Genomic DNA, 17,691 nt, shown 5'->3' on the forward strand with positions numbered 1-17,691 from the left:
AGATGAAATCTGGAAAGCTTGGCCTTTTTCCGTGGACCTGCTGGGACCCACTAACTCCTGGGACATGTGTGTAGTGTGGGACGGGCCACTGCTCTTGGTGGGGCTCTGTTTCCTCATCTGTAAAAGGAAGGGATGAACCGGATTTCAAAGATCCTTTTACCTGTAAACTCTCAGTCTTTGTGGCTAACAAAGTCAAATTTGCTTGCTAATTTCCACACTCGGCACCTACCCAAAGAAGGGGTGTTGGCACGTGTATGTCTTCTGAGCACTGACACCTGAGTGCCCATGAGGTGCGGGTACCACGCGTGGGGTTCACATTCTGATAGCTCTGGACTTGCGTGACATCTTCATGATGCACTAGCTGAGTAGCTTGGCCCAGTGGCCTTGGTTTAATGTCTTAAAACCTAAGTTTCAGCCTTGGCCGGTTGGCTCAGCGGTAGAGCGTCGGCCTGGGTGCGGGGGACCCGGGTTCGATTCCTGGCCAGGGCACATAGGAGAAGTGCCCATCTGCTTCTCCACCCCCCCCTTCCTTCCTCTCTGTCTCTCTCTTCCCCTCCCGCAGCCAAGGCTCCACTGGAGCAAAGATGGCCCGGGCGCTGGGGATGGCTCCTTGGCCTTTGCCCCAGGCGCTAGAGTGGCTCTGGTCGCGGCAGAGCGATGCCCCGGAGGGGCAGAGCATCGCCCCCTGGTGGGCAGAGCGTTGCCCTGGTGGGCGTGCCAGGTGGATCCCGGTCGGGCGCATGCGGGAGTCTGTCTGACTGTCTCTCCCCGTTTCCAGCTTCAGAAAAATACAAAAAACAAACAAACAACCCCCCCCCCAAGTTTCTACCTCTGTAGAATGGGGTAATAATACCGACCTCATTAGATGGCAGTGAGGGGTCAAGAAGTTAATAGGTAGAGCTTTGCACTGCTCCTGGAACAGAGGTGAGCTCTCAGGCACTGGTTGTAACATGATCACAAATGATGGTGAGAGTTTTGGAGTCCAGGACATTTGCTTCCTCCTGATATGTTCCACTTCTAATTCCACCTGCTCATGTTTGGTGTTTGGAGAGAATAGCCTGTGGTGCTGAAGAGTCAGTGTCAGAATTCGGTCTCCATGGAAAGCCCAGGACTGAGCAGGGGACACTGCAGGGAATGGGCTGTGGAATCGGCAGGTCTGGGTTCAGAAGCCCCGCTCCATAGGACCTTGAATGCCAGAGCCTCAGTTTCCCACACCCGGAAAGGGGGGATATAATAGAAGATAATTAGAGGGATTATTGTGAGGGTCAAAGGGGACAGCATCAGCGGGCCTAGTCCTGAGCTGGTAGAGTATGTACTCAGGAGTTGTTGTTTCTTGAGCAGTGACACTAGACCTTCATGGCCTGGAATGCTTGGTCTCACATCTGAGGATAATATCAGCTGAGTCCTCAGCAGAAAGGCCTGCTGATGTGCAAAGCCCACCCAGAGGCCTCCTTCCCTGCAGCTGGGAGGGAGAAAGCTTCTCACTTCCCCAGACAGAGGTGGGCTTACTAGGAAACCTCCCAGGCCACTACAGTCCTGAGAGTGTCCACCCTTTGGAAATTGTGCGATCCTGTGCAGAACTGAGCTGGTAAGACAAGCCACTTCCCATACCCAATTCATCCATGTTGGAGAATAGGGCTCTCTGTCCACATAGAATCTGCCTATATAGAAATGACAGCTTCGTCCTCTTCAAAATAGAAAGTACATGCCAAGTCACCAAGCCTGACAGTGTGAGTCCTCCCAGGCAACCAGTGTAAGATTGTTAAATATGAAATTTTCAAATGGAATAAAAAAATGGTGGCTGATTTGACAAATACACTCAATTTTCTAGCCATATACCCAGCTGTTGCCATTTTGCATTTTGCTCAATTTGTTTTTTTTAAATGAGGCAATAAAATCCATTTAATTGATTCAAGTACTCTCTTTTTCTTTTCTTAATTTTTTTTTTTTTTGAGAGAGGGAGAGAGAGACAGGAAGAGAGATAGATGAGAAGCACCAACTCATAGTTGCGTCACTTGAGTTGTTCACTGTTTGCTTCTCATATGTGCTGTGACTGGGGGAGTTCAAGCTGAGCCAGTGACCCTTTGCTCAAGCCAGCAACCTTGGGCTCAAGCCAGCAACCTTGGGCTCAAGCCAGCGACCTTGGGCTTTAAATCAGCAACCTTTGGGCTCAAGCCAGCGACCAGGGGTCATCTCTATGATCCCATGCTCAAGCTGGCGACCCCACGCTCAAGCTGGTGAGCCTGTGTGCAAGCCAGTGGCCTCAGGTTTTGGAACCCGGGTCCTCAGCATCCCAGATTGATGCTCTATCCATTGTGCCACTGCCTGGTCAGGCAAGAAAAAAATTAAAAGATGACCAGAAACCTCATGGAAAAACGAAAAAAGCACATGTGAAAATATCTTCAGCCTCATTCAGTATAAGAGAAATGCAAATTAAAACCTCACTGAAATACTATATTTTTCATCTATCCGATGGGCAGAATTCAAAAGGTCTGACATCTCATGTGCTGGTGAGGGTGTATGAAAACAGACATGCTCCTCCTCTGCCCATGGGAGAGATATGGATTGACAGAGGCTTTGTGGAGATCAATTAGCCAACATGTGTAAAAATTACAAATTTACACACCATTTGGCCCAGCAATTTTATTCTAGGGATTCATCCAATAAACACACTTACCAACATACACAAAGATACATGCAGAAGGTTATTTTGTTGTACCATTGTTTATATCAGCAAATGTTTGCAAGTCACCTAAATGTACTTCGTCAGAAGGCAGGGTGAACAAATTATGGTTCTTCCAAGTGAAGGAATATTATGCAGTCATAGGAGGGAATATGGATGCAGTTTGTGTAGTTACACAGAATAATCTCTTACAAGTACTTTGGAGAAACAACGAGAGGACCATACGTATAGCATTATACTATAACCCTTTGAGTAAGAGGGGAAAATATTGTACCTACCTGTTTGTTTCTGTATGCATAAAATAATCATGGGCATATACACAGGAGACAAAGCAGCTGGTAATAAATAATTGGAATTGAGACAGGTGTGGAAGAGTTTTCACGTATACCCATTTATCCTTTTTGAGGTTTTTTTTTTAAATAAATTTTAATTTTTTTAGATTATATTTATTCATTTTTAGAGAGAGAAAGAGAGAGAGAAGGGGGAGGGGCAGGAAGCATCAACTCCTGTATGTGCCTTGACCAGGCAAGCCCAGGATTTCGAACTGGCAACCTGAGCGTTCCAGTTCAATGCTTTACCCACTGTGCCACCACAGGTCAGGCCCTTTTTTAGTTTTAAATCACATGAATGTATTACCTATTCTAAACAACTGAACAAAATTCCATTAACACATGTAGAACAGAGCCTGAAATCTGGAGCACAGAATGTAATTTTTCTGTCTATTAAAGTCTGTTAGCCTGACCAGGTGGTGGCGCAGTGGATAGAGCATTGGATTGGGATGCGGAAGGACCCAGGTTTGAGACCCCCAGGTTGCCAGCTTGAGCGTGGACTCATCTGGCTTGAACAACAACAACAAAATAATAACATCACAGCTTGGACCCAAGGTCACTGGCTCGAGCAAGGGGTTGCTCGATCTGCTGTAGCCCCCGGGTCAAGGCACATATGAGAAAGCAATCAATGAACAACTAAGGTGTCGCAATGAAAAACTGATGATTGATGCTGCTTCTCATCTCTCTCCATTCCTGTCTGTCTATCCCTCTCTCTGACTCTCTCTCTCTCTGTCCCTGTAAAAAAAAAAAAAGAAAGAAAGAAAGTCTGTTAGACCCAAATTAGCAACTGGACCCGAGATCTCAGAACTTCCAGAATGGTAGAATCATACAATTACAGTGCTGCCAAAAGCCTAAGGTTCACTTTGCCCACTTGTTCAACTGAGAAGCTCTATTGTTCAATTGAGTCCAAGGGGCTAGCCTGAGGTTCCCCACTTTCTAGAACTCAGTGATTTGAGTGACTCACTGGGACCAGTTGGTAGAATGTCCATATGTATCAGCAGCCAGGCAGGGGCTGCCCAGGGACACTGCTTCCTCCTCTCCACCTGCTGTGAACCCTCAGATAGCACACAGTAGAGTTGTAGGGGCAGGGATGAGGGACTCTAGGGAAAGGGTTAAGTGAGCCACATGGGTTTTTTTGGGTGTTTTTTTTTTTGTACTTTTCTGAAGCTGGAAACGGGGAGAGACAGTCAGACAGACTCCCGCATGCGCCCGACCAGGATCCACCCGGCATGCCCACCAGGGGCGACGCTCTGCCCACCAGGGGGCGATGCTCTGCCCCTCCGGGGCGTCGTTCTGCCGCGACCAGAGCCACTCTAGCGCCTGGGGCAGAGGCCAAGGAGCCATCCCCAGCGCCCGGGCCATCTTTGCTCCAATGGAGCCTTGGCTGCGGGAGGGGAAGAGAGAGACAGAAAGGAAGGAGGGGGTGGAGGTGGAGAAGCAAATGGGCGCTTCTCCTATGTGCCCTGGCCGGGAATCAAACCCGGGTCCCCCGCATGCCAGGCCGACGCTCTACCGCTGAGCCAACCGGCCAGGGCCGAGCCACATGGTTTTGAATCACAATGTCTGTAGAGCTAAGACGTCACCATGAAGAAATGAAGGCATGGAAATGGAATGGCTGGAAACACAGGGTCTTTCCACTCTGCCCCAGTTGTCAGCAGGTGTTGGAAATAATCCACCCTTTGAGCCTAATGTAGCTAGGTGGTTTTGTCTCTGACCTACGGCCAGATCTCCCGTATAGCTCTAGAAAACTTGGCCTCCCCTGTCAAGCCAAAGCAGAAGATTTAATAGCTCTCGCTGATTTATGCTGGCCGCGGTAATCAAATTCAGAGCCAAGGCACAGCCAGCCTTGGGGAGGCTTCTTGTTGTTCCCTTGGCTCCTAATAACATTGTCTCCTCCTTCCTCTCTATTTACCCAATGCCATTTGGTCAAATTAGAACTTGAACTCAAAAAAAGCAGATGCCTTCCTTTAGATAAGGTCCAAAAAATTCCCTTGTGGGAGGAAAGAGGGATAGATTTGTCTCCTGGAATCTATGCACAATCAAAGGAGTCATGTTTGATATATGACTTAGTATAAAATAATGACCAATATGGGATGAATTTCTTTCATCCTTGTAGCTAGGGCAGATATCCTCCATAACACATCCCTTTCAGGGGCAGAGGAGAATGTTCTTCTCATGTTTTCTGTGAAGATTCAATTACGTGCTCCCAGTCTCCTAATGAGTGGCCATGCTGGTGTTCTACCTCTGTGCACCTCCGGGGTCCCCCAAGTATTTGCAAACAAGGGCATTGGACCCGCCCACTCCCAATCCTAACCGTTGTGAAGGTATCTTCTGATTCTCTGTTGCCTGTTTCAAATTATTTTATTATAAAAAAAATTTAAACATTCTAAAAAAAAAAATGTGGAAAGAATTGTCTAGGGACCACCAATAGACCCACTGTTATGGACTGAACTGTGTCCCTTCCAAAATTCATAAGTGGAAACCTTAACCCCAGTACCTCAGAAAGTGATTGTATTTGGAGAGGGGGCCTTTAAAGAAGTGATAAGTTTAAATGAGGCTGAAGGGTGGGCCCTAATCCAGTCGGACTAGCGTCTTTATAAGAAGAGGAAATTTGGACCCAGAGAGACACCAGTATGAGCAGAGGAAGGGCCATGCGAGGACACAGGTAGGAGGCAGGCATCTGCACGCCAAGGAGAGAGGCCTCAGAAAGGACCAGACTTTCCACCTCCTTAAGCTTGGACTCTGGCTTTCAGAACTGTCAAAAATAAGTGTCTGTTGCTGAAGCCGCCAGGTACTTTGGCAGTCCTAGCAAACCGATACAGCCACCACATGCATCCTGTAGTCGTTATCATTTCGCTGTATTTACTCTAGTATATATTTATCCGTTCAAATTATTTTCGGATGGATTTCAAAATGAGCTGCAGATCCTTTGCCCACTTGGAAGACTAAAAACAGGGAAGGTAAATGCACATCCGACTGAAGGCCACCAGCATACATGATTGAACCCTCCTGGTGGCTGGGACTCTAGGGGAGGCAACTACAATCCTATAATAGGAGTTTGCAAACCAGGAAACTGGGACCTGAGGATAAGTCATTAGAAGACTTGACTAGAACATGGAGCTGAGTATTGGTAAACTCCTTCAAAACTCCAGCTGGCTGAGGCGAAGCCTGCTGTCTCTGCTGAGGTTCCTTTGGCTGGTGGGGCCATGGGGATGGGAGGTCATGCTACCTCATGCTGGTAACCAGATCTTCAGTCTTCAGGGTCAGACATCTGCCTTTATCCTGGCTTAGGACCTACTTGCTGTGTGTGACCTTAGGTATCTCCCTACGTCTCTGAGCCTTGTCTAAAAATGATGATGATACTAATATATAGCTTTGGGGGTTGTTGTGGGGACCAGAGAAGGACATTGACTTAATCTAATAAAACGTTCTGCTTACCCAACTAGCCAATGTCCCTCTTATAGGGCTCTCCTGGTGGGGATTCTTTCTAAACGGACTTATTAGGATTCTTGCTAAAACTGGACTCTTCAAGGACAGACATGGAAGCCCAAGTTTAAAGCCTTGTTGAGAGTCTGACCAAAGTTTGGTCAATGAGAGAGTCTTTGTCAGTGAGAAGGTAAAACCCATGTCCTCCAACTTACTTCTCTGCCCAGCTAGGTTTGACTTGAGGTGCCCTGGGGCTGCCGGGACCCCAGGTTCTGCCCACCCCTCCACACAGGTGTCTCTGCCTCACGCTGGGAACGCTGGCTCCTTGGGAAGGGTGCTGAGATATGCAGGCCACCCAGTCTCTCTGTGCAGCAGGGGTGGGGGACACCACAGGGGAGACGCAAGGCAGGTTTCGCTGCGGTGGGGCTCAGCAGGGAACAGGCCTGTGTGTGCCAACAGGGGCGACGGAAGCTTCTGAAACAGTGCCCAGGGAGGCGGTATTCCAGAAGTGGTCTTCTGGCCTGGTTGATAAATACCAGAGCTGCAATTAAGACAAAATACTGTGAATATGACACCTGCTGACAGCTGCAGGAAGGTCCCGGAAACCTTTATTATGAATTATATTTGCAGGCTAGTGAGCTGGTGCTTGGGCCAACGAACAGAAGGGAACACAGCAGGCCCACTGCCCAAAGGACAGGGGCTGCCCTCCAGGGAGAAATGGGGAGAGTGCTCCTCCCTCCCTGGCCAGGGCTGTTGTGCAGGAGCGTCGATCTCAGTCCCTGATAGGAGCCGGAACTGGAAAGGGCTTAGAGCTCATCTTGTCCAGTGCTATCATTTTTTTTTTCATTTTTTTTTCTTTTTTTTTTTCTTTTTTTTTTTTTTTTCATTTTTCTGAAGCTGGAAACAGGGAGAGACAGTCAGACAGACTCCCGCATGCGCCCGACCGGGATCCACCCGGCACGCCCACCATGGGGCAAAGCTCTGCCCACCAGGGGGCGATGCTCTGCCCATCCTGGGCGTCGCCATGTTGCGACCAGAGCCACTCTAGCGCCTGAGGCAGAGGCCACAGAGCCATCCCCAGCGCCCGGGCCATCTTTGCTCCAATGGAGCCTTGGCTGTGGGAGGGGAAGAGAGAGACAGAGAGGAAAGCACGGCGGAGGGGTGGAGAAGCAGATGGGCGCTTCTCCTGTGTGCCCTGGCCGGGAATCGAACCCGGGTCCTCCACACGCTAGGCCGACGCTCTACTGCTGAGCCAACCGGCCAGGGCCAGTGCTACCATTTTACATTTTGAAAAACCAAGGCCCAATGGAGAAGTGAGTTGTCCAAGGTCACATAGCAAGTTTCTAGCCCCATCAGGGCTGGGGACCAGGATTCCTAACCCCAGGCTGGCACTCTTGGCTGTACAGCAGTGAGCAGTCATCAAGGATTCAACTTAGGAAAATTCAACCATTAGTGCTTTGAGAGACAGAGACAGTCAGAGAATGAGACAAAGTTAGAGACAGGGAGACACAACAACAAAGACTGAGACTGAGGCAGGAAAGAGTTGTGGAAGGAGAGAAACACAGAAAAGAGAGACAGAGACATTCATGAGCCTGAGTCATTAGGTTCAAAATAGAGATTTGAACACTGTAGAGTTGGGTGGGACCTTAGAGACCATCTAGTTTAGTAACCTACTTTTATATAAATACAATGATGAAACAAAGTAGAGTTGAGTGGTTTATTTGTATAAACCTTTTAAAGAAAAGTTTGATGCCAAATGGTGGGGGAGGGGGAGATTTTGGTACTAAAAGTGGCAAAACTTCCATGTCCTAGGGTTTTTGTTGTTGTTGTTGTTGTTTTGGTGGCAGAGACAGAGTGAGTCAGAGAGAAGGACAGATAGGGACAGACAGACAGGAAGGGAGAGAGATGAGAAACATCAATTTTTCGTTACAGCTCCTTAGTTGTTCATTGATTGCTTTCTCATATGTGCCTTGACCAGAGGCTACAGCAGACCAAGTGACCCCTTGCTCGAGCCAGCGACTTTGGTTCCAAGATGGTGAGCGTTGCTCAAACCAGATGAACCCGTGCTCAAGCTGGCGACCTCGGGGTCTTGAACTTGGGTCCTCCGCATCCCAGTCCAACACTCTATCCACTGTGCCACTGCCTGGTCAGGCCTGTCTCCAAGGGTTTTTTGACATGAACTTTGAAAAATGAAGAGCTACAGGAATATGACCCACACAGGGGAATCTGAGAAAACGTGATGCAGATATTTCTGAATTGTCTGAGATTCAGAACTGTACTGCCTGTCTTCCGTGCCTCTTTCTCTGATATCTTAGGCTCCGTGTTTCTGAGAACTGAGAGAAATGCCCCAGAGAAAAATACAGAGCCTAACCCTTTCTTCCCTCCATCTTGTTATTATCAAATCTCTGCTTTCAAAGCTTCACTCAAATGCCACCTCCTCCAGGAAGCTTTTCCTGATTTCTCACTTGAATTCCCTGCCTCAACTGGTACCCATCATTTCCTCCTGTTAATCCCTCCTGACACTCCCAGCTCCAATGTTAACTGCTTTTCTTTGCCCACCTTGTACAATAGTTATCTTCGAAGATATTGATGAAAGCGTCCCAGTTCTATGCCAGAAACTCCAAAAGCCTCAGCTCTAATCCTCACAACAAAGTAGCGAGGCGTGTCCCACCACACCCACTTTACAGAGAAGAGAGCTGAGGCCACCCAGGGCTCCAGCCCAAGTTTGCCTGACTGCAGGACCTGTACTTTCCCTACAACACTGAACAACACATTCCCAGGGCAGGAACTGTGTGTGTCTAGTCATTGTGTCTCAAACACATTTGATACTATGAATGAATGAAACAGTGAATGAATGAAGGAATACAAGAAGTATCCTTGTGTTTTGATGGCTTTATCTCAGGGGTCAGCAAAATACAGCCTGCCAGTCCAGTCCAGCTTGCTTGCCTCCTATTGTTATAAATAAAGTTTCATTACAATACAGCCACACTCATTCCTCCACGTATTGTCTATGGCGGCTTTCCTGTACAACAGAATTACCTTGTAACAGAGGACACGGGTCCCATAGAGCCTAAACTATTTTTCATCTGGCCCTTTCCAGAAAGTTTGCTGACTTCTGTTATGGTCTTTAATAACTGGTTAAAACAACAGTGCTTGCTGCTAAATACTAATAATCTTGCCTTTATGATCTGGAATATTGTGTGTGTATATGTTTGTGCACTGGGGATGTCTATAAAGTATCAGATTCCTACCTCTGTCTTATACATGACACTTTATAATTTTATAGGCAGGCTTCATCTAAAAAGGTTCACCCAAGAGGCCCTTTGGGGGGAAAAAATGTGTGTGTATACAGCTCTCTTCTCTGTAAAGTGGGTATGGTGGAGCACGCTTTGCTACTTTGTTGTGAGGATTAGAGCTGAGGCTTTTCGAGTTTCTGGCATAGAACTGGGACTCTTTCATCAATATCTTCGAAGATAACTATTGTACAAGGTGGGCAAAGAAAAGCAGTTAACATGAAGCTGGGAGTGTCTGGAGGGATTAACAGGAGGAAATGATGGGTACCAGTTGAGGCAGGGAATTCAAGTGAGAAATCAGGAAAAGCTTCCTGGAGGAGCTAAATTGAGTTTAGCTTTGTTGACAGCACCTTGGCGTAGACAAGATGAAGGCTGAGGGACCCTGGCGACAAAGATCCTCCCTGAAGCAGAGGAGGGCAGACTCCTCGGGCGGTCGCAGTGGGAGTGGACTTTGAGGCTTGCCAGAAGGGTATTGTCAGGACAGGTTTTGAGCTGAATGAAAAGCAGCCAGCGTGATGGATCACACTGTTTCGTCCTTGCTTGCAGTGGCAGTCATATCCCAGGCTCCCAGCTCACCTCCTCCCCTGGGCCCAGAGCAGGCTTCCTCTCCCCAGCCGCCCCCTAGTGCCGCCTCCTGAGAGGCCAGCACTCCGCTTACCCATTCCAGCTCCGGGGAGCTCGGGACTGGCCTCTGGCTGACTCCCACCCCAAGTGCCCCCAGCAGGCCAGGCACTGGGACTGCGAGGGGGCGTGCCGGTTCTCAGCCTGTCTCCAGCCTGTGCTGCCTGTTCAGTCCACCTTTGGCCTTGCCCACAATGACAGGCCCATCGCTCAGCCTCACCCATCTGCTCACCATTTCAGGACTGCTCTGTTACTCAGCTTGCTGCTTGGGTGAGTTGTATGAGTGAGTGTGTGTGTGTGTGTGTGTGCGCGCGCGCGCGTGTGCACGCACGTGCACGCACATGCACGTGCACTTGCCTGCGTGTGTGCATTGTTTTGGAAAAAACGACTTGTGGAAAGCAGGCTTGTTCTAGGAGCCTTCATTTGCCTTTAAAGCTTACACTTCTCAGCCAGCATTGGAATCACAATACGAAGGGGTTTGACAGTGGAGTTGGTGGGGGCCTTGGCATACACACTCATGTGTGTGTGCACTTGTGTGCGCCCCTCTTGTTACCTGGGCTTCAGAGCGGCACGCCGGCAGCTGCTGCCCCTCGGCTTTGGAGTAACCCTGTGTCCTGGGGGCCGGGCTGCCCCCAGTGTTGGTGGCCCAGAAGCCCTCCGCGGCGCTCCAGGCTGGCTGGCTCAGGTCCTGCAGCTCACCACCGCAGAGGCAGCAGCCAGTAAACTGCTGATTTCTTGTGAGTTTTGTCCTCACCTGTCCCCCCCCCCCCCCCAAGCAAATTGCAAGATGGAAAATTCTAATGTGATCTTTCAGACAGGTTCAAATACCTCCAACTTTTAGGATCAGAATTTGGGTTTCAGGGTGTGTGTGGTATGTCTGGGGACTGAAGGAAAGCCGTGGGGTGAAAACTTCTCTGGAATATGTGAATTAGGGGAAACCCAGCAAATTGCAGCCAGAAAATGTAAGAACTTGAGTGGAGCTAAGCCTTCCAACTCGGGGTCCAAACGTTTAGTGATGCCATGCCCTCCCCTCCCCTGCCCTCCCTTCTCCTCCCCTCCCCCCTCCCCTCCCCTCCCCTGCCCTGCCCTCCCTTCTCCTCCCCTCCCCCCTCCCCTCCCCTGCCCTCCCTTCCTCTCCTCTCCTCTCTTCTTTGTGGTGGGTTTCTTCTCAAAAAGGCAGGGAAAGGCCCAAAAGCGGAGGAGGAGAACGTTGAACAGTCCAGCACCTGCACAAACAGGTACAGAATAGCGCATATGGCTGCACCTGTACTTTTCCCAACCTGTTAAGACAGGGTGTTTATGTCACTTCCCTTTGGTGACTTCTAATGACACACTTGCTTGATTTGAGGGGAGCTTCTTGATATTGAAAAAGGAGGCAGAAATGGAAAGGGCTGTCTCTAGTACCCTATTAATGGGCTGGTTTTGTGAGTGGGAGATCCAGACAGATACAGTGTTGATCCTGGTGTCAGATGTATAAAAAGGACTTGGGAGAGGGTTTGGGCCAACTTTCTGTGACACAGATGGGGAAACTGAATCTCAGATTGAAGAGGGAGTTGTGCCATGTCACACGGTCCCTTGCATCCGGGCACACTCTTTGATCCAAGTCCCTATATTTCCAAGAGTAAGTTGGAGTGAATCACTTTCCAAGAATATGCCCCAGAGTCAAGTGAGTATTAAGTCCAAAGGGCAAAGACAGCATCAACAACAGGAAAAAAAAAAAAAAAAGAAAAAAAAAAGTTTGCCAAAAGTCAACCTTAGACTCAGCGTTGTTTCTGTCCATGATTTGGCACTGCAGTGGCCGCGTTCAACATGACTTTGGTGTCTTTAAGTCAAGGCAAGTGGTCCTGAAATTCCGCCACAGTGGGCATTTCCAAGGCAGCTGTCCGGGGCCAAGCCACCCGGCAGCCGGGCTTCTGCTCCCCTGTACACACACACATGCTTTTTCCATTACAGCAGAGCCCGCTGGGGCTTTTCCAGCCTGGACCCTGAGCTCAGACACGATTCCACGGAGGCAGCATAGCCCAGAGAGAGACCCACAGGCCACTCAGATGTCACCAAAATAGACATGTGAAGTCCTGGCTTAGTTGTCTGAAAAGGAGAGGCCGGGGTGGGAGGGGGCAGGCTGTTCCCAAACACGTCCACCTGATGGAAATATTCTGAGTCGGAATGAGCTGTAAATAAACTAGACCGTGCTAAAAACAAACATCTCCAGGGAGTTGGGGGGGAGGGTGGGGGAAGAGCAGCATAGATGGTCTTCACCTGCTGAAAATGAAGGAGGGCAAGGGGGGATGGGGTGGGGAAGGGTGAACAATACAGACGCCTCCGCAGGAAAAGCAACTGATAACTTATGTTCACTGAAGAGTTCTCCCGCTTCCAGGAAGAAATGAGAGGTGATTGCTCTAAATGATGCAGGGTCTTCCCTCAGCGGAAGGTCACACAGAGCGTGGGGTGAAGGGAGGTTTGCAGGCCAGGTATGGTCTGGAAAAATAAATGGCAGGCGTGCAAATGAGCCATGTCAACCTGCCAGCTTCCCAGGTGTTCCTGGATGGGGGAGGCTTGGCGGAAACCGGAATCCTCAGTCCTTCGCGGTCCGCTGAGGCCAAAGAGAGGCAAAGGCAAAGGAGAAAGTGCCGCGGAGGGACCCGGACAGGGTGCCGGAGTGCTGGTGCGGATTCTGCCACCTTCTCCGCTGGCGGCAGCCTGGCGCAGTGGAGGCAGCCCACCCCTCGCTGCAGGGGAGAAACTAGCAGAGGAGGGCCCTTGGTATTAATGCAGGTTTTCTAACGACGTGGCTGTATTCATTTGCTGCTAAGAAAGAGAAAAGCGGTCCATGTCAGCGGGAGTGGGCCTGCCACTCACAGCCAGGCCATGGCTCTCCTGGTGAACATAAATGATTTCACAGACCAACATCAGACGGGGTCACTCTGTGCCCGTGAAGGAGCAAGACAAAAAACAAGGCCACTCTGTCACCATGTCAGACACAGACAAAATAAGACTATCAGCCAACCACAAAAACGAGCAACCGTCCCTCTAGCCTACTCCAGGGGCAGCTGCTGCCGCCCTGCCAGCCAGCCTCAGTCTCCCTCCCTTCGCCTCTGCCAGGTGAGAATCAAGGCAGTCAGAGACTAGTGCCGACAGCGCCCAGTGCAGAGCAGAACCAGACGTTGCTTCCTCCTAGTCTCCCCCCAAATCACCTGCAAAAGCCCCAATCCTAGAATAAATCCTTTCTCACACCCTGGTCCCGAGTTGCCCCAGGGATCCCCCTCATGTGCGTTCTTCCTTTTTGCAATGAGTCAATAGGACCAACTATGTTCCTCTATAGGTACATTCACGATGGTCTTTGGTTGAAGGGCACTGATGCTGTAAACCTCAGGTGGTTGCTATGGGAACCCCTTGCCTTCTTAACTCCTGGCCTTTACTTCTACCCGCATTGCAGTCACGATGTAGAAATCTAGAGGACGGGCTCTGGAACCAGACTCCTGGGTTCAAATCCCGGCTGTGTTCCTTATTAGCTGTATGACCTTTGGCAGGTCATTTTACCTGTTTGCCTCAGTTAACTGATCTGTAAAATGGGGATGATGATGACAATAATAGTATTTAACTGTCAGGGTTGCCGTGAAAATTAGATAAATTTATACATGGGAAGCACTTAATGGTGCCTGGCATGTCATAAGTGGTTTTTATCAAACATTTGAGGAGTATCTAGTGTATGCCAGTTACTGGGCTAGACCCGAGGGATAAAAACTGACTCCTGTTCCCTGGAAAAGCACAGGTTAGTCAGAGAGGTACAAGGAAACAGATTCACCCCATGGATAAAGGTTGATACAGGGGTAAACCCGAAGAAAAGCAGAGCAGAACCCCTTAGCCTTGGCCAGGGAAGTGAAGGAAGGCTTCCTGGTGGAGGCAGCGCCTGACAATTCCTGATGTACAGTAAGAATCTCCAGGGTTAGTCTGGGGGTAGGAGGAGAGGGCGGGACAGAGCAGAAGGGCCTTGCAGCCGCTGACGCTCTCTGGGCTTTACCATCCACAGGTCAGGGGGCACCGTTTCGGCATCTTCCTGCCTCCCCCCAAGGGCTAGTCCAGTGCTTGGCAAAACATGTACTCGAATTCACAAATGTTTTAATACCAAATTTGGCAACTTTCTGTACAAACTAATGCTTCCTCCAACTTTTCCATCTCATACACTGAGCACTGTTGCCCCGGGTCCCCTGCAACATCATAAATGCCTTTAATTCCCCTGGTCCTTCACTCCCACACCCCACTTAATAACGTGTGCAACAAGAGTCTCCATGAGGCCCTGAGTTCCGGGGCCCCCTCTTCATCTCCCCATGCCCCTGTTTTGAGGCATTTAACTGTAACTCTCTAGTGAGCATGGGTGACACCGAATGTGTCTGTAGAGTCTGGAGTCAAATACGTGTTGTTTTAAACCGTGGCTCCATGCTGCTTCCACCTGCCGCGGCCTCCCTCCCTGAACTACTCCTTCCGAGCACAGCGTCGAGGTTATTCACGACAGCTTCCCTCTCCCTAGCTATTGGAGGCACACTCTGACTCTATTTAAACTTTGCCTCCTTGTCCCATTTCCAAAGTGACAAGTCAATTCTCGAAGAAGGAGAAATGGACCTTGTAACAGTCAGAGTTCGTGTCCTCTGCTCGTTTAGCTCGTTCATATCATCTCCTGAAGGCCGAGGGAGGGCTGTGTGTGTGTGTGAGACGGCCAACACGACGTCCGAGGAGGCGCGCTCACTCGACCGGGTTAGGAAGCAGATTTGGAAGTCTGAGCTGGCAGCATGGGCCTCCCGGGGGCACGGTGGCGGTGACAGTGGCCCTAGCTCTGGCCCCATGCTAACGAGCAGCAGTTTTCTCTAAACAGCCCTTCCTGGCCTGGATCAGAAGAAGCGTGGCGGCCACAAAGCATGCTGCCTGCTGACACCCCCTCCGCCCCCACTGTTCCCACCACCGTTCTTCAGAGGGGGCCGAAGTCCGGTGAGTACCTCAGGACAGCGAGGGAACAGGAATGTCGGCCCCTCCGGAAAGAGGACAGGAAAAGACAGAGAGAGGAGAAACTCCAGGACCCAGACACCAGTGTGGTGATTGTTGAGGGGAGGAGGTGGGGGGTTGGAGGAGGGGTTGGGGCGATAAATGGTGATGGCTGAAAACTCAGTTTGAGGTGGTGAACACACAGTACAGTGTACAGATGTGTTACGAGATTGTGCACCTGCGACCTGCCTAATTCTGTTAACCAGCATCACCCCAATAAGATTCCATTTTAAAAATGTGGCTCCGCAGGGCCCCACCACCACCCCACTGCATCCAACCCTCAGAGTCAGCTTCCTCCAGAACCTTCTCTGAGGGAGTCAAGCCTTCCCTCTCACACAGCAGGGTGAGCCCTGGGATGGACGTTTTCCGGCTTCGGGTACCTGTCCAGTCTCCCACTGTCCCGAACGAGTTGTGGAAGGAAATTCTTCTCGGCGGGGAATTGGCTTTGGCAAAACGTCCCAAGTCCCCCCAAAACAGTGCAGTGAATGTATAACCCTCTGGGCTCCCATCAGCTGCTTAGATAGGGAATTTCACCTTCTGTTTTTCTTCTCCCCAAGTTATTTATGAAATTCCCTCCCACGGCCTGTATCTAACGTTGGCCTGTATCTAACATCAAAACACAGGCGCTTTTGTGAGGTGACGCAGGAAATGGTCATCCCGTAGCCACCCTGAGGTGTGAGAGGGAACAGAACTTGGAAAGAGAAGAAAAGGTGAAGAAAAGAGCAAGATTTGGGAAGTTGGCCTAAAAGACACCAGGCAGGGCACTCTAGGGACTTGAGAGTCTCAGATCCTTCCAGAAACTCTTAGACCTGTACTGTCCAATACAGCCACTAGCCATTTGGGGCTGTTGAATACTTTTAATGTAGCTAGTTTGAGTTGAGCTGTACATATAAAATACACACTGAATTTTGAAGACTTTGTGTGAAAAAAAAAGGTTGTAAAATAACTCAGTAAATTTTTTAATATTGGATATGTATTGAAATGATAATATTTGGGGCATACTGGGTTAAATAAACTATGTTATTAAAATTAATTCCACTTATTTCCTTTTACTTTTTAAATGTGGCTGCCAAAAAAAGTAAAACTACACATATGGCTCGCAGTGGTGACTCCCATTTTATTTCTTTTGGCCAGTGGTGTCCTAGACATTGGACAAGGCCCCTGCGGTGAGCCTCCTAACTCCATTATTATAGCTCTGTAATCCATTCGAGCCAAGCACGTCTCAAGAGCAGATGAGAGAATGGACATTGTTGGCCAGTGTCTTGGGACACCCTTTGGGGTGTCAGGGAAGCACCGGTCTTGGAGACTGGACTACACAGAGCAGGTCCGTGTCCAGGGTGGCGACCCTCCTCCTGTCCCCCAAGTCTGACCTCTAACCCTGTATTGTTTTGCATTGAAGCTTCTCTCCCCAGACCTGAAGAACATCATCCTGGAACTGGAGACCACGCAGTCCCCGTGCAGGGAAGGATCGCTCGGCTCCCCTGGGCCTCCGGGCCCCCAGGTTGGTGCCTTCCACCAGAACCTCTCCTGCTGTCCTCCGTTCAGAGCCACCAAGCCTCTGAGTGATGCCCGTTTTAATGTGCTATGGGGGCTGCTCTTCCTCCACTGGCTCACCTCCAGCCCCAGAGCCACGTGACTAGAACACTGGTTCTCTGGGTATCTTCTAGCCCCCCGGTCTTGGTTTCCTCATCCATGCAATGGGGATAATTGCTGTCCCTGAAGTACTGGCTTTATGGTGGAGGGTCCAAAGGAGATGCTGCCTAGATGGATGTGGTGATTATTATAGTTGTTATCAAACACTTGCTGACAATGGGTTGCCCCTTGTGTGGCCATTGACCTCATCAGTGGACCTAGAGATACCTGCATTCAGTGCAGGAAAGTGGATACAAAGAGGAATTTGTTCCCTTGAGCTCACTTGGCTCAGATACAGCTACCAAGCAGCCCCCCCCCCCCCAGCAAAGCTAAAGGAATAGGCTAAATACTGGAGAAAGGACTTTCTAAGCAAACAAAGAGAACTTGTCCCACGGACTCCTGACTCCTCTGGCTGCCTGGGAGAGAGACTCCACCAAGGAAGAATGTCCCCTAGCCTGGGGCTCTGGGCTTGCCATGGGGAAGGGAAAGAGGGAGCAAGGAGCAGTTAGTTCTCCCAATGCCTTAGGCTTACCTCGCCCTCCCGGGTCACCCTGCTGTGGCTTCCCATCCTCCCGCTGGTTACAGAGCCCCACACGCGGAGACCCCGGCCTGTATCTCCTGTGTCACCCCGTGCCACCAGCACTGCCCGCTCCATGCAGCCAGGCTGCGT

General features: G+C 49.9%; 1 protein-coding gene and 1 long non-coding RNA gene across 3 annotated transcripts in view; one reads left to right on the forward strand and one right to left on the reverse strand.

The window, feature by feature from the left end:
* LOC136382510 (uncharacterized) overlaps window positions 1–17,691 on the reverse strand; it is a 296,768-nt gene that overhangs the window by 90,138 nt on the left and 188,939 nt on the right. The window lies entirely within an intron of this gene.
* COLQ (collagen like tail subunit of asymmetric acetylcholinesterase) overlaps window positions 1–17,691 on the forward strand; it is a 62,324-nt gene that overhangs the window by 11,020 nt on the left and 33,613 nt on the right. Inside the window, exons 1-3 of one of the 2 annotated variants that reach the window (XM_066351423.1) lie at window positions 10,408–10,622; window positions 15,223–15,335; window positions 16,789–16,890. In XM_066351423.1, the coding sequence (XP_066207520.1) occupies window positions 10,547–10,622; window positions 15,223–15,335; window positions 16,789–16,890 (291 nt within the window). In that variant the 5' untranslated portion in view covers window positions 10,408–10,546. Of the gene's footprint in view, window positions 1–10,407; window positions 10,623–15,222; window positions 15,336–16,788; window positions 16,891–17,691 lie in introns of those variants that run through there. The other variant, XM_066351422.1, reaches the window with a different exon arrangement.

This window comes from Saccopteryx leptura, chromosome 10, assembly GCF_036850995.1.
Source record: "Saccopteryx leptura isolate mSacLep1 chromosome 10, mSacLep1_pri_phased_curated, whole genome shotgun sequence".
In the NCBI taxonomy this organism is placed as follows: Eukaryota; Metazoa; Chordata; class Mammalia; order Chiroptera; family Emballonuridae; genus Saccopteryx; species Saccopteryx leptura.